Source organism: Heptranchias perlo, chromosome 31, assembly GCF_035084215.1.
Source record: "Heptranchias perlo isolate sHepPer1 chromosome 31, sHepPer1.hap1, whole genome shotgun sequence".
NCBI classification, from domain to species: Eukaryota; Metazoa; Chordata; class Chondrichthyes; order Hexanchiformes; family Hexanchidae; genus Heptranchias; species Heptranchias perlo.
The window spans coordinates 34497890-34522053 of NC_090355.1; the positions used below are offsets into that span (position 1 = coordinate 34497890).

At 45.6% G+C, this 24164-nt stretch overlaps 1 protein-coding gene across 2 annotated transcripts in view; it reads left to right on the top strand.

Annotated features, from left to right (window-relative positions):
• Positions 1–22395, top strand: part of tbc1d13 (TBC1 domain family, member 13) — a 41480-nt gene extending 19085 nt beyond the window's left edge. The window contains exons 11-13 of one of the 2 annotated variants that reach the window (XM_067969959.1): positions 1509–1566; positions 7184–7285; positions 15163–22395. In XM_067969959.1, coding sequence (XP_067826060.1) covers positions 1509–1566; positions 7184–7285; positions 15163–15228 — 226 coding nt within the window. In that variant the 3' untranslated portion in view covers positions 15229–22395. The remainder of the gene's footprint in view (positions 1–1508; positions 1567–7183; positions 7286–15162) is intronic. The other variant, XM_067969960.1, reaches the window with a different exon arrangement.
• Positions 22396–24164: the final 1769 nt, after the last annotated feature.

Here is a 24164-nt window from a genome sequence, read left to right on the forward strand (position 1 = left end):
ATATTTATTTCTCAACCGCTATCATTAAAAACAGATTATCTGGTCATTATCACGTTGCTGTTTGTGGGATCTTGCTGTGCCCAAATTGGCTGCCGCGTTTCCTGCATTGCAACAGTGACTACGTTTCAAAAAGTGCTTCATTGGCTGTAAATTGCTTTGGGACGTCCTGAGGTGTGAAAGGCATTATATAAATGCAAGATCTATCTTTTCTTCCCTTTTTGAAAGTTACTATTGAATCCGCTTCCACCGCCCTTTCAGGCAGTGCATTCCAGACCTGTGCAGTTGTTTTTAAGTTGCCATTTGCGACTCTGCCTCTGACTTCAGCGCTTTCCCGAACGGTGGCGAAGTTTTTGAAGTGTGACAGAACAATTTGTATATCTGGCAGATGCGTCTCAAGATATTTGATGTACGAAAGAATCTCCTTTGGTGTTGCTCACAGTGAGTGAGAGGGCGGCACTGTGAATTGTCAAGATGGGAATGTTTATACCACGTGAAATAGAACGTAGGTGTGTGTGGCTTTAAGGCTCCGCATTCTTGAAATGACTGTTGGGGTCGATTGCAGGTCAGGCTCTGGATGAAAACCCTGGGTTTGTTTCACAGACAATTAACAAGCTGGAGATTCCATAAACTTGAGCTCGTCCAAAACTCTGCTGCCCCGTATCCTAACTCGCACCAAGTCACATTCACCCATCGCCCCCTGTGCTCGCTGACCTACATTGGCTCCCGATCCGGGAACGCCTCGATTTTAAAATTCTCATCCTTGTTCTCAAATCCCTCCGTGGCCCTCGCCCCTCCCTCTCTCTGTAACCTCCTACAACCCTCCGATCTCTGCGCTCCTCCAATTCTGGCCTCTAGCGCAACCCCGATTTTCATCGCTCCACCATTGGCGGCCGTGCCTCCAGCTGCCAAGGCCCTAAGCTCTGGAATTCCCTCCCTAAACCTCTCCTCCTTTAAGACGCTCCTTAAAACCTACCTCTTTGACCAAGCTTTTTGCCACCTGTCCTAATATCTCCTTATGTGGCTCGGTGTCAAATTTTGTTTGATAATCGCTCCTGTGAAGAGCCTTGGGGTGTTTTTACTACATTAAAGGCACTATATAAATGCAAGTTGTTGTTTGAGACATTGTAGAACCGATATATTCTTAGAGAGACCGAGAACTGAAACACAGCATTTTAAGAGTGGTTTTTATGTACGAAAGAGAGTGGAATGTCGGAGGTGGAAAGTGCAAAATATCCTAACTTTAAGAATCAATGTTTAAGGTTCCAACGTTCCCACAGCTCACGTGGAGCTGTTCGATTTTTGTAATTTACTTGGTTTTGAGAAATGCGGACTGGGATTCAACCAATATAATCTGCCAATCGGTGGTAAATATATTTGGATAGATTTAAATAACTTTGGATATCATAAATTTGACTGTGATTAAGAGCGAGTGGTGGGAAGAGTGCGCTGGACAAGATTTTTTTAATCGATCACTGCATGTTAATGACAGCTGTCTGTTTTTCTTGTAGTTTGATTCGGGATCAGCTGCTTGCTGGAGACTTCACTATAAACATGAGGCTGCTACAGGTGAGGCAATTTCATCCTATTAAAGATATAATCACATTATAAAATTACATTTGAGATTCTCTAGGTTTTCAATGACGCAACAAAATAGGTTTGATGCCAGAATGTATCCTGCTTCTTTAGATGGTGTCGTATCTGCAAGTTCCTCCCTAGGAGAACAGTGGAAGGACTCGCAGGCTGATTAACAGTCTGACAGGCCGTGACGTGAACGCTGCTTCCATGGCCATAACCATCTTTATACCGGCCGATAGTGGGGGGGTTAGTGCTATACGGTGGGAGGGCCTTATGGGCTCCCACAACCTATACAATGGGGGGGGGGGGGGAGCCACCCACACCCACCAGTCATGAGTATCCAGCTGGACATCATTCCAGAGCCGGGGCTCTTGCCTTCACTCGCCGGAGCTGTCTGGAGTGGGTTTGACCTTTTGACTCGGCCAAAGGCGCTCTCTGTTACCTTACTGAGGAGGTATGAGCTGCACCCAGCACAAACACTTGCCTCTTTTTGTAGCGCTCAATGCGCTGCTGCAGCTGGCAGTCCTGACCTTGGTGGCACAATAAAGTAACTGCTGCCTCCAAACGCCCTGAGATCCACCTGCAGAGGCGGTTTCTACAAGCACCCCTGGAGGTAGTGCTGTCTCCATCGCTGGAAGTGCAGGGAGCCATGGTTTCTGTCCACTGGTGGCTGAAGAACTTTAGCCTGCCAGTACAGGCTAGAGCATCATGAATGTTGTGCTCGCTTCCCTTTTATTGTGATCTCCCCCAGACACTGGGAACGTCTCCGCCCCTGCCTCAGCTCATCTGTGCCTTTGTTACCTTCAGACTCGACTATTCTAATGCTCTCAAGCTGGCCTCCCATCTCCCACCCTCCGTAAACTTGAGCTCATCCAAAACTTGCGTCCTAACTCACACCAAGTCCTGTTCACCCATCACCACTGTGCTCACTGACCGACATTGGCTCCTGGTCTGGGAATGCCTCGATTTTAAAATTCTCATCCTTGTGTTCAAATCCCTCTTGGTGCATCCCTGATTTCCTTCATTCCACCATTGGCGGCCGTGCCTTCAGCCGTCTAGGCCCTAAGCCCGGAATTTCCTCCCTAAACCTCTCCACCTCTCTCTCCTCCTTTAAGACCCTCTTTAAAACCTCCCTCTTTGACCAAGCTTTTGGTCATCTGTCCTAATATCTCCTTACGTGGCTTGGTGTCAAATTTTTGTCTGCGAACGCGCCTGTGAAGCGCCTTGAGATGTTTTACTATGTTACAAGTGTCTGTTTGGCTCAGCTGGTGGCACTGTCACTTTTGAATCAGAAACCTCACTCCAGGAGTTGAACACAGGCTGACATTTCAGTGCAGTACTGAGGGAATGCTGCACTGCCAAGGCCGCTTTCAGATGAGACATTGAATAAAGCCATGGGATCGTTTACATCCACCCGAAGAAGAGCAGGGCAGTTCTCCCAGCATCTTGGCCAATAATCAACCAGCAACCAACATCTCATTCGTCTTGTCCTGTTTGTGGGATTTTGCGTGCAAATTGGCTGCCGCGTTTACCTACATAACGACAGTGACAACACTTCAAAAAGTAATTGGCTGTAAACTGAGGATGTGAAAGGCAATATATAAATGCAAGTCTTTCTTTAGGGATACTTGGCTTTGTAAACAGGAGCATTGAATACAAAAACAAGGAAGTCATACTAAACCTTTACAAATCACTGGTTAGGCCTCAGCTGAAGTATTGTGTACAATTCCGGTCACCACATTTTAGGAAGGATGTTGTGGTCTGGAGAGGGTACAGAAGAGGTTGACCAGGGATGAGGGACTTCAGTTATGTGGCGAGATTGAGGAAGCCGCCATTGTTCTCCGAGCAGAGACGGTTAAGGGGAGACCTAATAGTCATTCCAAATTATGAGGGGTTTTGATAGAGCGAGTAGGGAGAAACTGTTTCGTCTGGCAAGTGGGTCGGTGACCAGAGGTCAAAATCATTGGCAAAAGAACTAGAGGGGAAATGAGAATTTTTCTCACAGAGGGTTGTTAAGATCTGGAATGCACTCCCTGAAAGGGTGATGGAAGCAGATTCCATTGGAACTTTCAAAAGGCAATTGGACATGCACTTGAAGAGGACTAATTTGCAGGGTTATGGGGAAAAAGCTGGGGTGTGGGACTAAATTAGACATCTTTCAAAGAGCCAGCATAGGAACGACGGGCCGAATGGCCTCCTGTCCTGTAAGTATCTATGATTATTTTTATCTAGCCAGCTGAAAGGATGACCATCAGAAAAATAATTCTGCCGTGGTACAGTTCCTGTGCGTGAAATCGGCAGAAGTCTGCAACATCGCCCTCACCTCCGCCCCTTCCCACTGCCACACTATTGTCATCTCTAGACTCCATTTCTCCAATGTCCTCCTTGTCCACCTCCCTCTTCCGCCCACCTCCTGGTCCATGCTGAGTGCCCTTGCCCGTCATTTCCCCTCCACCCCGCAGTCTCGCTGACCTACACTGGTCCCCTGTCCTTGTCTTCAAATCCCTCCATGTCCGTGCCCCACTGTATCTTTGCAACTTCCCTCAGCCTTGCATCCCTTCCCGTGCCCTCCACCTCCAGCGTTCTGTGCGTCCTCCCCTCCCAACATTGGTGGTGGAGCCTTCAGCTGCCTGACCCCACATTCTCGAACCCCCTCCCTTAACCCTTTCCACCTCTCCACTTCTCTCCAGCTATAAAAAACCTTCTCAAAGCCAATCATTTCAACCAAGCTTTTGATGACCTCTCCTAACTCTCCCATTTAGGCTAAGTGTTCTGTCCCTTTATTCCTTTTATCTATTTGTTAAATTACCCTCCTCCTTAACACACCTTTATACTGTTACCATGTTAAAGGCACTCTGTACATGCCAGTTATTGTTGCTGTCCAACGGGTCCTGTATTAGACTGGATTTGTCCAGATTTCTCCCACCATTAGCCTGTCCCTCTGGAGCTTTCAGTTTGGTTTCAGTTTACTGGAGAAAATTGGAAAGGATTTGATCTCCAACGACGCAGTACTGTTGGTGCAAAGAGTTGTGATTTCTGCTGCTGGATGTGGGTAGTGACTGGATTTCCAACCCATGGTGTTGTCTAAAGCCAGTGAAATGGTGATGTAGTTGTGTTGTAAGGTGCCAGCGCCGCGGTTAGTGCTGTAAGGGGCTGTGCCACTGCGGAAGTGGGTTCTTGCCTGTAGTTCCCGTAATAGCCAGTTTCCAACACCAGCCAAACACTCAAAAGGGAAGGTAGTTGACCAGAGACCTGTTGTTCAGGCACAAGCGATTCCCGGTAAGCAAGTTATCCCCAGTCAACTCTTGGACGCTGGCTGGTTGGCAAGCAGCCTTGGTGGAGGAGTCTTAGGAGCAGGCTGATGTGAGAAGATATTTTTTAATTCATTTTCGGGGTGTGGGCATCGCTGGCAAGGCTGGCATTTATTACCCACCCCTGGTCGCCCTTGAGACAGAGGTGGCGAGCCGCCTTCTTGAACCACTGCAGTCTGTGTGGTGAAGGTGCTCCCACAGTGCTGTTAGGTCAGGGAGTTTCCAGAATTTTGACCCAGTGACGATGAAGGAACAACCGATATATGCCCAGGACAGGATGGTGTGTGACTTGGAGGTGATGGTGTTCCCATGGACTTGTTGCCCTTGTCCTTCTAGGTGATGGAAGTCACGGGTTTGGGAGGTGCTGTCAAAGAAGCCTTGGCGAGTTGCTGCAGTGCATCACGTAGATGGTACACGCTGCAGCCACGGTGCGCGGGTGGTGGCGGTGATGGACGGGCTGCCGATCAAGCGGACTGCTTTGTCCTGGATGGTGTCAAGCTTCTTAAGTGTTGTCTGGTGTGTGACCTAAAAATGAGAGATTAACAATGGAGGGAGCGGGGAAACAGTGTAGCTCTCAGATGCACCAAGATGTGCAATGGAGTGGGGGAGCTTGGATTCGCACCAGGTGCCCATTACATGCTGGCTCCCAGTCCGTGCCATGGTGGAGCTCTGATCAGGGATTGGAGGGAGCTGTTGCACACTCACCTGCTGGTCAGTTTGAGACTGGCCAAGGTGTGGCAACAGGAATAACCTCAGCCTGAGAATCGGAGGTGGGAGTGGATAAACCAGGAAAAAGGAGGAAAGTGTGATAAAATACCTTTTTAAAAAGGAGGGAGTCTGAACCAGAACAAAAAATGAGATGGGGGAGGAAAGTTAGGTTTAAGGTTAGTTAAAGTTGCTATTGGATGAAGTCTAAAAGTGAATCTCAACACCCCTGAACTGAGATTCTGGTCTGAAGTTTGTATCTTGAGTGATATTTCACCTTGTATGATTACACTGCAGATAAGAGAAGTGACTTGTACTTAAAATCATTTGGATTTAAGTGAGTTTGTGGCGTTTACCTTTTGCTTATTCTGTTGTGCTATATGTATATAAACCGTAAAATTTTTAGAGCAAGTGATTTCCTTAAACCTACAGAGAATATTGCAGTGTCCCAAAACAGATTGAGAAACCAGGGTGGGTACGCCAGTGTAATTTTACCAGCTGTGTCTACCTTGCTTACCAGATGTTGGTAGCAGCTCCAGTACAGCCTTCGTTTGTAATCCGAAAACGATCTGTACAATTGCGGGGGTGGGGGGAAGATTTGTGGCCTCAATCTCATGGGGTGGGGGAGGTGAAATGTTGGTAAACTCCTTCTCAAAAGTTATTTCTTAGTTTCACAGTCATAGTAAAAAAACGGCCATATCGTCCTAAATGTGTGTTTATATATTATAGAATGATTTTGTGTCAAGTCATGCAACAAATCCACTCCCTATAAAGGGGAATCTGCTAGTTAACAATCGGAAATGTTAGTTAGGATCATTTTTCTCCCTCTTTCTTCCCTATTTTTAAATTCCCCTCCGTTCTGTCTTCCTTCAAACACTTCATGTTGCCTTTGTTTCTCCGATGTCTTTGCTGCTGGAAGGTGGTGACTTTTTTTTAAACTGCCGATCTGTCGTACACCTTTACCTGTCACCTCACCAGGTCAAAAACATGTTTAGTCAGACCTTTAGTGACCTGCTGTCCTCAGACCTGTTTAACGTGAGCTTGCCAAGATCTCTGTCCTGTTTCTCCATAACTTAATAATGTCGTACTGGATTTTTACAAAACCTCAACCTATAACTTTCTCTCATCAAAAATGGACGTACTTCATACTGGAGTTTGTGTGTCTCTGCGTGCATGTGCTTGTCTGTCTGCCTTTGCCTGTGTGTGTGACTGTTCTTTCTGTCTCAGTCTCTGCCTGTGTGTGGCTATCTGCCTTTGCCTGTGTGTATCTGTGTGTATGACTGTTCTTTCTGTCTCAGTCTCTGCCTGTGTGTGTCTGTCTGCCTTTGCCTGTGTGCGTCTGTGTGTCTGCCTGTATGTTTGTCTATCTTTGCCTGTGTGTGTGTCTGTTTGCCTGTCTCACTCTCTGCTTGTGTGTGTTTGTCTACCTGTGCATATGTCTGTCTTTGCCTGTGTGTATCAGTCTGTCTCTGCCTGTCTGTGCATACTCCTATTACTCCCATGTCCGACTTGTCACCTCAATAAGTTTCCTATTCTCATGAACAAAATGATTCTATTTTCATCAAACTTGATAAGTGACTTCCTCTCATCAGACACTGGGTTCCTTTCGAAAGGCAGCACGCTGGGAAGTATCTTTGTGTCCCATCTCCAGAGAGCAGGTGGGGGATTTCACTGTCCAAAAGCACCAGTATTTGGTGAGTATTAGAAATCTCTATAATGTGACTTTTCAAAAAGGCCATTGCGGGGGAGGAGGGGGGGCGCGGAATCTCGAGCATTTTATAGTTTGCTGATGCTTTGACGAGGGTGGGAGAGATACGTCTTTCACAACTGAAGTGCGTTGATAGTTTCTCCTTTTGTGTAATGTCTACCTCACTTTCATTTGGCTCAAATTTCAAAAAATAATAGACTCGGCAAACTTTAATAAATCGAGCACTTAAACAAAAGCACAATACTGCGGATGCTGGAAATCTGAAATAAAAACAGAAAATGTTGGAAATACTCCATGTCAGGCAACATCTAAAGAAAGACTTGCATTTATACAACAACTTTCACAACCTCAGGGCGACCCAAAGCTCTTTACAGCCAATTAGGTACTTCTGAAGTGCAATCACTGTTGTAATATAGGAATCGCGGCAGCCAATTTGCACACAGCAAGTTCCCACAAGCAGCAATGTGATAATGACCAGGTAATTTGTTTTAGTGGTGTTGGTTGAGGAATAAATATTGGTCAGGACACAGGAGAACTCCCAAGCTCTTCGAAGTAGTGCCATGGGATCTTTTACGCCACTTGAGAGAGCAGACGGGGCCTCGGTTTAACGTCTCATCTGAAAGATAACACCTCCGACAGTACTTCCTGCACTCCCTCTGTACTGCACTGGAGTGTCGGCCTGGATTATGTGCTCTGGAGCGGGATTTGAACCCACAACCTTCTGACTCAGCGGCGAGAGTGCTACCCACTGAGCCACAGAGAGAAACATGGTCGTTTTCTTCTGATAGCTGTGGGAGTCGGTGGGCTTGTAGACATTGATGGGCAGCCTATCCCCAGAAATGGAGATGTAGAAGGGGCGGGAAGAGTTGGAGATGGACCACGTGAAGACGAGGAAGGGGGCGGAGGTTAGAAGCAAAGTTGATGGCATTTTCCAGTTCGGGGAGAGCAGGAAGAGGCACTGATACAGTCATCAATGTACCAGAGAAAGAGGTGAGGGAGGGGACCAGAGTAAGACTGGAACAAAGAGTGTGCCATGTATCAAAAAGGCAGTCCTATACAGGTTCCCATAGCGCCACCTTTTATTTGGAGGAAGTGAGTAGCGTGAAAGGAAAAGTTGCTCAATGTGAGAAGTTTGGTCAGGCGGAGGAGGGTGGTGGTGGATGGGGATTGGTTGGGCCTCCGTTCAAGGTAGAAGGTGGACGGCCCAACTCTTGTTTCTCTCTTCACAGATGCTGCCTGACTTGTTGAGTGTTGACAGCATTTCCTGTTTTTATCTGTAATAACGTTTGTCAGTAGTAATATGCAGCTGTGTCTCCAGCACTTATGCATCAATCACAGCTTCAGACAGGTACTTCACCAGTAGGTCTAGGAGCCTGACTTGTGCACCAGTATGATCCTGAGTGTGTTTAACACCACTTTCTAGTTCCTGTCGTTAGTCCAGATGTGTTAACACACAACTGGTGTTTATACAGGGATGGGAACTGGGACAATCACACACTTTACCTGAGCACGCCTCTGTTCTGTAGAGCCACACAAAGATTTGGCAGAGAAACAGCTCAGAAAGGACAGCAACACGTCCAACAAGAGTCGATAGGAATTTATTCCTGTGGAAATGAAGCTGTTCTGGGGAAAGCTGGCTGAAAAAAAAATATTTTCTTTTAAAATTGCCGTCTACAATCACTAACTTGTCACCTCAGTGATTTTTTTTTTAAAGGAAGATTTTCACTGTTGCCTCTTCTTAAGCGTAGGATTTTCTCGTACAGGCTGAAGAAGTGTCCAACTCATTAGTACCTGTCTTTCATAGAATTATAGAATGGTTATAGCACGGAAGGAGGCCATTCGGCCCATCGAGTCCATGCCGGCTCTCTGCAAGAGCAATTCAGTTAGTTCCATTCCCCCACTCCATCCCCCATCTCAATAGAATATTATTTACAATCATACATCCGGCACACTCCCTGTCAATTTTTCCTATTATGTATTCCTGTCTCCGCATTTATAGTTGCAACTGCATATGTAAACGTCACGCTATAATTGCGCACTCTGCCAGTGGAGATGCTGCAGTGCCACCACTGGTGGGAGGATGTAATTACAGTGTGACAAGTTCACATAGGCATTTACTATTATAAACGCGGACATAGGAATTTATAATGGAAATATAAAAATAAGGACAAAAGGAATGACTCAAACGGGGACTCAATTATGTCTGCAATCCCTGGTCCAATTATCCCCCACCTTCTATCCCCACTGCCTCTGAAGACTGCACTTGGTCTCGCATCCCTGTATGCGATGCGGGAGATCAAATAATATTTTTTAAATCTTAAGACCGCGTGCACTTTACCATTATAAATTCCTCTGTTTTCATTTATGGTGTAAACTTGTCAGAGTTTAAATAAACTCTGACAAGATTACATTGTAAATGTGAACATTTCATCCACTAGATAGAGTTTCTCGAGTTCCGGATGCTGCAGGTAATCCCCATAGTGATACCCACTAATGTACTCTGAGGGAAGTGTGCTTTATCTTGATTTTCTGTGAGCAATGCCAGGGGAGATCCACCGGCTTTCACAATCACTAACATTTAGATATTGTTTAAATAAGTTGGAACATTTGTATTTATAGCATTGCTCACTTTGTTTCAATTAAATTTTGCAAGGGGGCGGAGCTCACTATTTATTCAAGTCAAATCAAACTGTCCTTTTCACGTGGATTTTTAATACCATTTGCACATCTTTGTCCCTATCTAAATCCGTAATTATCGGACATTCCCATGTGTAAATTGGTTGCCGCGTTTCTTACATTACAACAGCGACTACACTTCAAAAATACTTCATTGGCTGTAAAGCGCTTTGGGGCACCCTGAAGTCGTGAAAGATGCTGAATAAATGCTGGTGTTTATGCTCCACATGAGCTTCCTCCCACTCCTCTTCATCTCACCCTATCACTGTATCCTTCTATTCCTTTCTCCCTCATGTGCTTATCTAGTTTCCCCTTAAATACATCAATGCTATTTGCCTCAACTACTCCTTGTGGTAGCGACTTCCACATTCTCACCACTCTCTGGGTAAAGAAGTTTCTCCTGAATTCCCTATTGGATTTATTAGGTGGCTATCTTTTTATATTCATGGTTCTGGTCTCCCCCACAAGTGGAAACATCTTCGCTACGTCTACCGTATCAAACCCCTTCATAATCTTAAAGACCTCTATCAGGTTGTATTTTATTTTATTCCTCTGTACTAGATTTTTCAAGGGAGTTGTGTTAAGATAGATTCCGTTTGGTTAGAGCTGAGGAATAGGAAGAAAAATGGTCCATAATAGGCCACCAAACAGCAGAGATTAGATAGCGGAGGGAGATCGGCATTCAGTCCAGGGAGATGATATTCGGTGATTTAACTATCCCAAGATGGACTGGGATAAAAGTAGTGCGTGTGGTCACAATTTCTAGAATACATGCAGGAGTGCTTCCTTGATCAGAATGGAAGAAGCGTGGCTTCGTTTAACCCTGGGAAATGAAGTGGGGCCAATAACGGTGTTGAGTAGGAGAAGAATTGAGAAATAGCAACCACAACATAAGGTCAATGTGAGAATGGAAAAGGATAATAAACAGTCAAAGGTGACTGCGCTGGACTGCGAAAGGATAAAGTTCAGTGAGATGAGAGGGGATCTGGCCAAAATTTAGCTAAAAGGGCAATGGTTCAGCAGTGGGGAACCTCCAAATATCAGATGGATTGAGTACAAAATAAATTTGCTGATGACACAAAGGTAGGGTGGGGAGGTTGAAAAACAGTGAGGAGGATTGTAATACTACACAACTGTGACTGCACTACAAAAGTACTTAATTGTAAAGCGCTTTCAGACGTCCTGAGATCGTGAAAGTTGGCTCCCGGTCCAGTAATGCCTCAATTTCAAAATTCTCATCCTTGCGTTCAAATCCCTCCCTATCTCTAACCTCCTCCAGCCCTACAACCCTCTGCACTCCTGGCCTCTTGCACATCCCTGATTTTCATCGCTCCACCATTGGCGGCTGTGCCTTCAGCTGCCTAGGCCTTAAGTTCTGGAATTCCCTCCCTAAACCTCTCCACCTCTCTCTCTCTCTCTCTCTCTCTCTCTATCTCCCTCCTCTATGAGGCTCCTTAAAACCTACCTCTTTGACCAAGCTTGCGGTCACCTGTCCTAATATCCTTATGTGGCTCGGTGTCAAATTTTGTCTGATAATCCTCCTTTGAAGTGCCTTGGGATGTTTTTACTACGTTAAAGGTGCTATATAAATGCAAGTCTTTCTTTCAAAAGGCTTCAGGAAGACATAATGGAATGAAAAGTGGGAGCTGCAGTTTAATGTAGATAAGTGTGAGGTGATCCACAATGGGAGGAAAAACAAGGAATGGGAATATACAGTCAGTGAAAAGACATTGAAGGGTGTGGGTGAACAGACACACCTACGGGTTCAAATAGATAATTAACTGAAAGTGTGGGTAGATAAAGCCATAAAAAAGGTTAATAGCATTTTGGGTTTTATAAATAGGAGCGAAGAGTAAAGAGGTAATGATAATGTACAAAACATTGGTTAGATCACAGTTAGAGGTCTGTGTGCAGTTTTAGGAACCCTGTTGTAGAAAGGACATTAGAACCATAGAGAGTGTACAGTGTAGATTCACTAGGATGGTACTCGGGATGGGAAACTATAGTTGTGAGATAGAGACTCGATGTTGGGGCTATTTCCACTGGAGCAGAGATGACTAAAAGGAGGTTTTTAAAATTATAAAGGGTTTTGATGGAGAGGATAGCGAAAGACTGTTTCCTCTAGTTGGTGAGTCAGTGACAAGGGGTCATTAAGAGAGTAAGGAGAGAGATTAGCAAAAATTTATTTTTTGAAATATTCATTCTCGGAATGTGGGTGTCGCTGGCAAGGCTGGCATTTATTGCCCATCCCAAGATGCCCTGAGAAAGTGGTGATGCAGCTGAGTGGCCTAGCAAGACAGTTAAGAGTCAACCATGTTGGTGTGGGACTGGAGTCACATTTTGACCCAGATCGGGTAAAGACGGTTTCCTTCCCTAAAGGGACATTAGTGAACCAGTTGGGTTTTTACGACAATCCGACAGCTTCATGATCACTTTTACTGATCCCAGATTTTTATTTCCAGATTTTTTTAAACTGAATTTAAATTCTCAAACTGCCCACGGTGGGATTTGAACTCTCATTCTCTGGGTTACTAGTCCAGGCTTTACACAAAGGGTTGTCGCAGCGTGGAATGCTTTGCCGCAGGGAGTAACGGAGGCAGAGACAGTTGAAGGAAAAGTGGAAGAAATACTTGAAACAGTGAAAGATACAGGGTTCTGGGGAAACCTGGGGCAGTGGGATTAGTTTTGGAGTGTTCTTGCAAAGAGTTAGTCTAGACACAATGGGCTGAATGGCCTCCTGTGCTGTAAACTTCTATAATTCAACCCTTACTGCTTGGGACGGTTCTCATTTTAGGCTCTTTTCGTTGTAGTTTTGTAGTTTATTTTAAGAAGTTGCCTACCCAATAACCCTCTCTTGACCCCCCCCCCCCCACCCAGCCCTGAGTGAGAATGTAACTGACCGCTGTTGATGACTGCCCAGCCAGCCTGGCTCAGTAATGGGGCCTGAAGGATTGCTACTGAAACGGTTACATTGATAAATGGTTACAATGAAGAAATAGAAGGCCCTTCTAACTCATGCTCTTTTGCGAAGCAGTTACCTTAAGGAGCATCTGCTTGCCTTTGACACCTTGATATGGCAATGCTCTTTGTCTGGGAATCAAACACATTACACCTTCAGTATCTGAAGTATACGTGCTCAGAGATCCAACCACCTCGAACGGCTCGACTCCCCAGGACTGTGACTCCTCATCAGAGAGCTGCGGCATTCGGAATTGAACAGTGACTGCCCCTCCCTATCTCTGTGACCTCCTCCAGCCCTACGACCCTCCTGAGATCTCTGCACTCCTCCATCTCTGACCTCTTGCGCATCCCCTACTTCCTTCGCCCCACTATTGGCGGCCGTGCCTTCAGCCGTCTAGGCCCTAAGCTCTGGAATTCCCTCCCTAAACCTCTCCGCCTCTCTCTCCTCCTTTTAAGACCTATCTTTTTGACCGAGCTTTTGGTCACCTGTCCTAATATCATCTTATGTGGCTCTGTGTCTAATTTTGTTTGATAATCACTCCTGTGAAGCGCCTTGGGATGTTTTACTACATGAAAGGTGCTATATAAATGCAAGTTGTTGTTGTGACTTTATCAACAGTCAGAGACTGGAATTTAACTCATGCAAAATTATAGTACTCGAGCTGCAAGCCACACGATGAGTGGTAAGTGTGGAAATTAGTCTCGGAGAATCATTAGCCCATGATTCCCACTTGGAGAGTCTTTTTCCAGGTCACGGGAGGGGGAGGGCGTGTGGATTCAGCTCCTTACGGGTGAGGTGCTCTGTGAATTAAAAGAATAAGGATTACTTCACCGAAAGATGAGAAATCTTGCTTCCTACTTTTTCCGATCTTTTTTTTAAAAACAAAAATCACTCCATCCTATAATTTGCCTCTGGAAATGGTGTCTGAATTATTTAAATGCTCAGGTCTGTAAGGTGCACATGGCCAGAGGCACCATGTGATATTTCAGTTGTGCTCTCGTACGTGGGATGGTGAACTTATTGCACGTGCGTGAGATCGCATCCGACTCGGGGTGGGGGGGGGGCTACAAGCCACACGTCACGCGGGAGGGGAGCTGAGGAGAAATGTTTATATGCAGTGATCCCGGAGTTCACTGCCTGAAAGGGCGGTGGAGGCAGATTCAATAGTAATTTTCAAAAGGGAATTGGATAAATACTTGAAGGGGATAAATTTTTAGGGCTGTGGAGAAAGAGCAAGGGGGAGTGGGACTAATTGGATCGCTCTTTCAAAGGGCAGGCACGATGGGCCGAATGGCCGTCTCCTGTGCTGTAGGATTCCATGATCCAATCGCTCCCCTGGTTAAGGCGCCAGCTGCTGAAGAAAAGTTCAAACAGCTGCATCCCGGCTCCAGGAAAGCATGGGTCGTTACCATAGTAACTTGCCTGCATTAACCACAGCACTATACAGGCAAAGGAGGCTTGGTCTATTTTTGAGCACCAGAATTAAAAGGTAAGTTTATTTCAACTTTTTAGCAGAATACGAAAATGGGCCACATACTTCATGTGAAAGGGATGCCGCGCTGATGTTGTTGAATTCAATGCTTATTTGACCCAGGATGGTTCACTTGCAATGTTTTGGTGTTTGTGAGTTCTGCATTTAGGTGTCGGCCTCGGCTCAGTGGGCAGCACTCTCGCCTCGGAGTCAGAAGGTCGTGGGTTCAAGCCCCACTCCAGAGACTTGAGCGCATAATCCAGGCTGACACTCCCAGTGCAGTGCTGAGGGAGTGCTGCACTGTCAGAGGTGCCGTTTTTCGGATGAGTCGTTAAACCGAGGCCCCGTCTGCCCCCTCAGGTGGACGTAAAAGATCCCACAGCCGCTATTCGAAGAGCTGGAGTTCTGCCGTGTCCTGGCCAATATTTATCCCTCAACCAACATTAACTTAAAAAAAACAGATGAACTGGTCATTTATCTCATTGCTGTTTCTGGGATCTTGCTGTGCGCAAATGGGCTGACATGTTCCCTACGTTACAACAGTGACTATACTTCAAAAAAAAGTACTTCATTGTAAAGCGCTTTGGGATGTCCTGAAGTTGTGAAAGGCGCTATATAAATGCAAGTCTTTTTATTGGGATAGACGTCGTCTGTGTAGTATTCTGATCAATGGGAATGTCCAAATGTTTCACTGACCAGTGGGGCATGTTTGACAGTTTTTCTCTTTTCTGCCCCTCCCCCCACCCCCGACCAGGATTATCCGATCTCTGATGTCGACCTGATCCTAAAGAAAGCGAAGGAGCTCCAGGATGCTGCATAGCAACAGACCAAACCCGCTCGATATTCCAGGAAACGTCCCACACGCACAGAGCAAATGTACGGTGGGAAAAGTGACCAAACCCGCCTCTGCAGTGCCTTCTGGGAGAACTTCTCCACACCGCAGTGCAGTGTGGGTAAATGAGGTCTTTTACTCTGTACTGTGCAATCCTGTGACCCCCCCCCCCCCCCCCTCTTTCCCCCCCACCCACCCCGGGAGGATCTCCCTCCCCCTCTGTCTGTGTGTGTCTGCCTCTCTCCCTCCCTCCCTCCCCTTCTCTCTCCAGTGTGAATGGATATGCACCAATGGTGCTGAGCAAGACATTAGTAATTGCATTCCGAATGAAAGCTTTGATCTTTTCTCCAATGAAAGTACATGGCAGCGAGATAAATTAATAAATGACACTCATCACAGAGCTACAGGAAGGAAACGCACAGTGCTGTGACACTCTGTCAGTGCTGGAGGTTTACTCTCTGTAGTGCTGTGATGGAGATGTCTGGACCTGACCTGTGACAGCTTAACCTTGAAAATAAACGGGTGAAAGCTCAGTCACTGAATCGGGCACTTGGATCTGTACTGTTCAAACAGAACCAAAAACATTGAGCTATGTTGCTTTGAAATGCAAACTGTAAACTTCTGACCGCCTGGAGTGTTGCAGGATACAGTGAGGTTTTCTGGATCTTCAGTATCTACAGCAATACAGTGACAAAGATTGAAAGTTTTGTGTATTTTTGGGGACCAGGAGGTGACTGACGACAAATCTCAGGTACCCGGGCAATATTTTATAGGTCTGCCCTGGCTTCCTGCAGTACCTGGATCTGTCACCGTGTGCCACTAGAGTGCAGTGCAAAAACTCTTTCGCAGCCACAAGGGACGTTTGAATGACAATTTGGGTTTTTATACTGATTGTGGTTTCAGCCGAAGGTCTGGTAATTGCTGCTGATTTGGACAAATACAAGAACGCCTTGCTCCTTGAAATTTCAGCTGCTGTATCAGAGCTTAATGACTGATACTCAGCACAGATACTGAGATTTATTAACCCTCATTTGAGCCAGTAGCTATATCACTACAGTTATTTAAGCTTTCTTTCTACTACTCTCCAATCTCCCAGTTGAAGTCCTTTATAATTTTTTTAATAAGTGTATTGGTGTTACCTGTGTGGGGGGAGGGGGGAAGAAGGGTTAAAACCAAGCGGTTTTGGGGTACATTGTCCAAATTGGTCACGTGGAATCAGTCACAAAAATCCGAATTGTCTTTTAAACCCCCCCCGACTCTTGCTCGTTTTATGTTTGCTTAACAACACGGTTGTCAGAGAATTCACAGTTCTGTTTAAACGCTTGTGATGAAATGTTTACAAATTATGAAAGAACCCCTTCCCACCAGGGCCTGACACACACAACAAAAACTGTACAGGAGCAGTTTGTATATAGAAAGGGTGTCTGAAATTGTCACGTTGGATCTTAAAATGCCTGCCCCCAAAGTGCAAGTGACAGGTTTAGTAGCTAATACTGACATGGCTTGTCAGTCACATTGGTGAAGATTGACTCTACTGTCCTAAACCACTTGGACCCATGGAGTTTTTGATGCTCTCCTTTAATCTATCCATCTGCTACTTAATACTAAACCACCCTGACATTTCCATTAGAGGCAACTTTCCCTTTTTTGTTAGCACTGGATGGCAGTGTCACACAGTGCAAACCAATTTCACCAGCGGGTGTTCACACATTTGTCTCCGAGGACTGCACAGGGAGTCTCTGAGGAGGGGGGGTGGTCAGGTATAGAGTTTTAAATCCCTGTTCCAATTAATCCCCATATATCCCGAGTCCCTGATGCTAACAGATCCCCCGGGGTTCAGATTCAGGATTTATCCACCAATGAGGCAAAACAAAAACCCAGCCCTTTTCAAACCTCCAAGCCCACAATAGTCATAGGAACAGGAGTAGGCCATTCAGCCCCTCGAACCTGTTCCGCCGTTCAGTTAGAGGCAACTTGCCCTTCTGACTATGTCAGCCTTGTTGGTGACACTAGAGCGTGAACACCTAACTCGTCTGGATAACAGTCCTCTGTCACCTGTTTTCACCCCCCCGGGTTAACCCCTTTATTTTAAATGAGTCAACGAGCTGAGCATCATCCAAACATGCGTAGCATTCACCCATCGCCATCACTGACAGGCTTGTGTGTGATCTGCTACCCAGGGTCACTTTTTTGATTTTTGTTTGAGTTGCCCCGACACTGGTGCAAATGTATCATTGTCTGTGTTAAAATATTAACGCGTTATAACTGGGCAGGACAAAACCTTCAGTGCTTAATTCCCATTGATTTGAAAGCTACAATCCCAACAGTTCTTAGCGTAGATTGTATTCTATAATGAAGTGTGAGTGTATCATAAAATCTAAGACCCTAATAGGCAGTCGATAATTAGCTGTGTTTGTAATGTATGCATGAGTCAGAAAACGTCACCTTTCTATTTTTAACGGTGACTGTTTGCATGTATTTAGAATCATCCCAGGGTTAAAAATCTACGTCCAGTGTGTGTAATATCGAGGTTTATCTTTTGATAATTGAGGCAAGTGATTTGTAAGTTTGCAACATCCCACAGTTTTCACCTGACAGCACAACTTTCCTGATCAGATCTCCCCACCCCCTCCAGTAGTGCCAGCTGTGTGTTTAAGTGCCAGGGTTTGGCCCACCTAACATTGGAGGGCCTCTCCAGCCAGTTACTGTACCAGTTGGTCTTGCGATCGGCCAGTTCTCTGCTTCTCTCCAAACCCGGCAACGTTTAAAGTTAAGAGAGTCTGAATGAAAGTGCCTGGAAGCGGAGTGCTAGTTAACTGCAAGGCAAAGTAGAAACTTTCTTCAGTGTTAAGTGGACAAGAGGGACAGAACACTGGCAACTTTTAAGCGCACCACTGATCAAAATTAAAGTGCTGGTGAGGAGGGGGCGGGGGTAGAATCTGCAAGGGATCCACAACCTGCAGTTAAAATATTCCCACTTAGAGCCATCTGCATTTTCTGCCCAGTGATGTTTGGCCCAGTAGATAATTGTCTTTTTTTTTGACTGTTACATCTTCAGGATTTGTCATAGTGATGTGATGTCAAGATTTGGAGCGTTCTGTGCGGTTTTCATGCTCTGGGGCCCGTTCTTTCTCCCGTTGCACCTTTCTCAGACTGCTCAGCCTTGTTCTCCGGGAAGTCACTTGTCTTTTGAGGGGGAACGGGGGGGGGCCCTTTCTGATTTGTTCAGAATGCCAAAAAATAAAAGCCTTTGTTTTGCTAGTACTGGATGGCAGTGTCGCACAGTACAAGCCAATTTCACCAGGGTGTGTTCACCCGTTTCTCCAAGGGGCTACACAGGGAGTCTTGGAGGAGGGGGGTATCGGGTATAGAGTTTAAATCCAATTAATCCCCATGTATCCCGAGTTCATGATACTAACAGATTCTGGGGTTCAGATTCAGAATTTATCCACCATTGAGGCAACAGTACTTTCCAAACCTCCAGGCCCACAATTTTCATAGGAACAGGAGGAGGCCGTTCAGCCCCTTGGGCCTGTTCTGCAATTCAATTAGATCAAGACTGGTCTATCTCTTAACTCCATCTACCTGCCTTGGTTCTGTAACTCTTAACTGAGATTGTTAGGGCACGATATTTTGAAATTTTCAATTGAGCCCCAGCCTCAACAGCTTTTTGGGGGAGAGTTTTCCAGATTTCCACTCCGCTTTGTGTGACGAAGTGCTTCCTGACATCACCCCTGAACGGCCTGGCTCTAATTTTAAGATTATGCCCCCATGTTGTGGACTCCCCCCACCAGAGGAAATAGTTTCTCTCTATTTACCCCCTCAACTCCTTTTAATCATCTTAAACACCTCAATTCATTCATCCCTCAAACGGGACAAACCAACGAATAAGGAAACCTCAGCCCAGGAAGGTTGCCTGGGCTCAGAGTTGGATTGCTGGGACTTGGGCTGCCCAGGAGCCACATTTTGGACACTTCTGCTCGACACTAAGGGACAGTGTCCTCGACCAGCAGCCAGGTGCTGCACTCCAGGACCAAACCAGTTTTTTTCTAAGCCCATCATACTCTCTTTTCTCCCTCCGTCCCCCATCAAGGGGAAAATTCCAAGTAACAAGAGTTCTTGTACCTTGCAAGCTCATCTTCATTTCCTTTCTCTGACTGCATGTTAGCTCAGCTTTTGCCTCCTCCAGCCTTAACCTTGCCTAAGGAGGCAATGTTTGGGCTTTGTCACTGGAGGGTTAATATCAGCATTTCTCCTCCATCTTTGCCCCATTTCTCTCACGGTATCTGAGGGCAAAGGTCATTCCACTGTTAATGCCGCACAGATTCTGTTCTCTTAACCCCCTTGAGTTTCGTGCTCGAGTGAATTCACGCCTGCAGTTGTGTGGCAAGATTGTGTCAAAAGGTGAATTGCTTCCAGATTATGGACTGGGAATACAATGATGCTTTTATTTGTTTTTAATTTTCAAATTTGTGGATATATTTTGTGGGGTCATAGTGTACATCAGACCTGTGTCGATTCAGTGTATTACATATTCCTTGTGTATGGAAATGCAAACTTTAAAGTATGTAATCGATATCTCAGTGGCTAATAGTCCATAGGACACTGGTTTTTGTATTTGAAACAAAATTTACTTGTTTGGGAAGTAAGTAATGGAAATATATTTTAAAAAATTCGACCTTGTTCTGGTTAATGTAGTTTTGAGATTTTGGTTTCAAAAAGCTGGGGTTTTTTTATATACAGTTGCCCTGTTAAGCTCTGGCAATAGTACTAAGTGCTCGTAACTCAGGTAAAAGAAAAATCAACAGCATTTCAGGGTAGATCTGCATTGAGTGGGCTTTGCAAAACAAACTGACACTGCCCTAAGACTGCAGTATTGATCCCAGTTCGAGAACATTCCCCTTGTGAGTTTCTACACACACTCTGTCTCTCTCGCACTCTGTCTCTCATCATCTCTCACACGCCTGCGCTCACTCTGTATTTTGCCTGTCTCTCAACACCTTGCATGAGACATAACAAATAAGTCTCTCTCTCTCTCTCTCTGCTTCTCACTCATTGACACTTTTGTGTCTCACGCACGCTGTCTCTCTCTATATCTGTTGGGGGAGTAATGGCAGTGGTGGTCAGTTTTGGAACAAAGAGCATTAAAATAAACCTATAACAGAAGGTGTTATTTCTGCTACTGCCCAGTATTATTTTAGAGTTGATTGAAGTAGGTTGAAAATGGTTAGAATTGTGTTCATTTATAACTAGATATGAAATGACCGGTGTCTTAATTGTGTTATGTTGACGTCACAGAGACCTGCAGGACACGTTAACACTAAAGAGAGACCAATACCACCTCCACTGAGCTGTTTCACCTAATTACAATTATTCTTGTGTATCTGCCTTATTGTAAATCTTCATCGCTTTTTTTTAAAGCCAGGCCTTGGTTGAAATAGATTCTCTCTTGGATATGAGGGTTAGAGTGGAGGGGACTCACAGCACGATGTATCTGTGAGGGCAGCTACGATGCTTGGGGGGGCAGGGAGATTAGACACTCGGGTGACTCCAGGTCAAACCGACCTTTCGTGTCACACTTGCACTCGGCTCCCCCCAGGAGGGCAGTTTTTGGCCAAGTGGTCTCGGCCAATGGAAAGGAAAGCACTGGTAAGCTTCCCACTGCTTGCGGGGTTGTCTGGAGCAGAGTGGGGAAGGACCCCGGCCCCTAATAGAAGGGGGCTGCCCCTCCTTGGACCCATTGATGAGCCAGGTTGGCGGATCAGTGATCCAGCTGTGGAGTACTGCACATCTGCCTGGCTCAGATATGGGATTGCTGAGTCTTGTGGAGAGTTAATGTGGTTCTGTACTCCCAGAACAGAGAGAGGCCCTATCAAATACTCCACATCTGTCCCTGATGTTTCTTTGCAGAAAGGTGTGTGAGGTGAGGCAGCAGCTATAATTATGTTACCTCCCATCGAATTGGAATACCTGACCTCTGAGAACCCAACTCTCAGTTGGATTACAGCTGATGCATTCACCCGCCATCATTGTAATAACCAAAAAATGTAGACATGAGCATCTGTGGGTGAACCCGGGAGGGAGCAGAGAGAGGTGGAGTTTAGCAATCACTATAACCAGAGCTAATCCCTTTGAAACATGAATGACCAAAGCTAGTGACTCCCCACTCACGAGTACTGAGGTGTCACTATGACTGCTGTAGGATACTACATACAATAAAGCTATTGATATGTTTGTGACTGTTACTCTATGTAAACTGTACCAAACCGTGTGCCATCAATGTCAGCAGGACTGGGGGGGATAGATAGCCTATTACTGTCCTGTACACCTGATTATGTGTCTTCATTAAATTATTTGAGAAGGGCCAGTAAGGCAGCAATGAAACAGACCTCGACACTAAATTACAGAGCAGATGCTGGCGGGAATGAATGCCAATTGCTAATGCATGATGTATAGAAACTAGAATATATTGCACTGTAGGAGCCAGTAACTTATTTTTGCATCACTTATAATGTAGGCTCTTATTTCGTGCCTGAGGCTGGCCATTCAGTGAGTGGCAGGTTTTTAATTTGTTGCATGTCACACAGGTCAAAAAATCCAACTAAATTAACTCGATGTATCAGAAATGCAACAAAACAAGGAAAGAAATCATTTATCTTCTACACGCTAACTTTGTTTTTACTGGACTACGAGTAAATTATTTAAAGGGATCACATTCTTTTTTTCTGTTATTTTTGGATTAGTAGCTTCCCACCTCCCCCCAGTGTCGTCATCTGTCCGATGGCACTTGGTTACAGTAAACATAAGTGTGGTGCATTATCCAAACTCTGCCAAACTTTAACAGAAACCCCTGCATCTTCTACAAATCGTAAGTCTCGAGCTCCTTTATGGAGGTTTTTTTTTGGGGCCAATTCATTTGGATTTCTTCCGTGTAAGCTCCTGATTGTGTATCTGTTTTAATGAAGGTTTATTTACTGTGTGATATTTCCCCTGAAAAATGTGCACTTGTATTTAAAAAAGAAATTTACAAATTCTGCTCAATGTCTTTACCTGAATTTTAGAATTGAAAAAATTTGGTAGTGTATTCTGTTCAACGCACTCAGCGTTTAATTGTTATGTTTCGGAAAAAAATGAATTAAAAAAAAAACTATCGAACATTATCATGTTGGTTGCTGTTTGCGTAGGGCTAAAATTTAACCAAAAATTGAGGAACACCGTGAATATTACGTGATTGGTTTGCGGGGAATACAACCCAAGTTGGGGGAGGAGAGAAGACTGCAAGATGAGCATCATCCAATTATCGCCATCCTGCCCACACTCTTCCTCCTCATAACATCCTCACTGTGTGGAAACCATCACACCATAGAATCATACAGCACAGAAGGAGACCTTTCAGCCCATCGTGCCTGTGACGGTTCTTTGAAAGAGCTATCCAATTGGTCCCACTCCCCTGCTCTTTCTCTTTTCCCCCCCCCCCCCATAGCCTTGCAAATTTCTCCTATTCAAGTATGTATTTAATTCACTTTTAAAAGTCCATCTCCTACTCCAATTCATTCTTTTCCAGGACTTCACATACTTGTGGAACTCCACCTCTTTCACTCTTCCCTTCCTTCAGGTACCAAAAAAAATGATCAAAAAGGCTAATGAAATGTTGGCCTTTATTTCAAGGGGGTTGGAATGCTTCAGCTGTAAAGCCATCTCGTACACCAACTTTACAGCAGACGCCGCAACCTCGAAACTAAGATAGAGCCCATACTCTCAACCTGTACTCCGGACACAGCAGACCAGCTGCGAGACACCGCCAAACAGACGAGGCAATGGAACTACGCTGCCTACATGAAAACCAAGAGCAGGAAGCTTGAGAAACTCGGCATCACCACCAGCATCGATCAAGCTTCCCCTGGTACCATGGTTGCAACCACAGGGAAGTCTATCGTCAATTTGTCCGACCACACCCTTCAACCAGACGAAATCGAAGTTCTCAGCTGAGGGTTCAATTTCTGCCCCACTACCAAAATGGACCCCATTAGTCTCGCGGCGGACACAGAGGAATTCATCAGGAGAATGAGGCTCCGGGAATTTTTCCACAAACCCCAAGATTTCAGCAGCGAACCCAATGAGACAATCAACGATCCGGAACAGCAGACAGAGGGATCCGCGGTACAGCAACCGAAGAGGAAAGAGTCAAACTGGACTCCTCCGGAGGGTCGCTGCCCTCAGCTGGACATGTATGCTCAAGCTGTCAGGAAATGCGTCAATGCCAGATTCATCAGGCGCACTCAGAAGACAGTCCAGAATGTCACCCGAGCACAACGCAACGCTCTCAAGACCAACCGCAACATCGTCATCAAACCAGCGGACAAGGAGGAGCCATCGTCATGCAGAACAGAACGGACTATTGCAAAGAAGCATACCGACAACTGGACAACCAGGAACACTACAGACGGTTACCCGCAGATGCGACCAAAGAACACACCCACCAGCTCAACAAACTGATCGAGACCTTCGATCCAGACCTTCAAAGCATCCTACGTGCTCTCATCCCACGTACTCCCCGCGTGGGAGACTTCTACTGCCTCCCAAAGATACACAAAGCCAACACACCCGGACGTCCTATCGTATCAGGCAACGGAACCCTGTGTGAGAACCTCTCTGGATACATCGAGGGCATCCTGAAACCCATCGTACAGGGAACCCCCAGCTTCTGTTGCGACACTACAGACTTCCTACAAAAACTCAGTACCCACGGACCAGTTGAACCAGGAACACTTCTCACCACGATGGACGTCTCGGCACTCTACACCAGTATCCCCCACGATGACTGCATCGCTGCGACAGCATCAATACTCAACACCAACAACAGCCAATCTCCAGACGCCATCCGACAACTCATCCGCTTCATCCTGGATCACAATATCTTCACC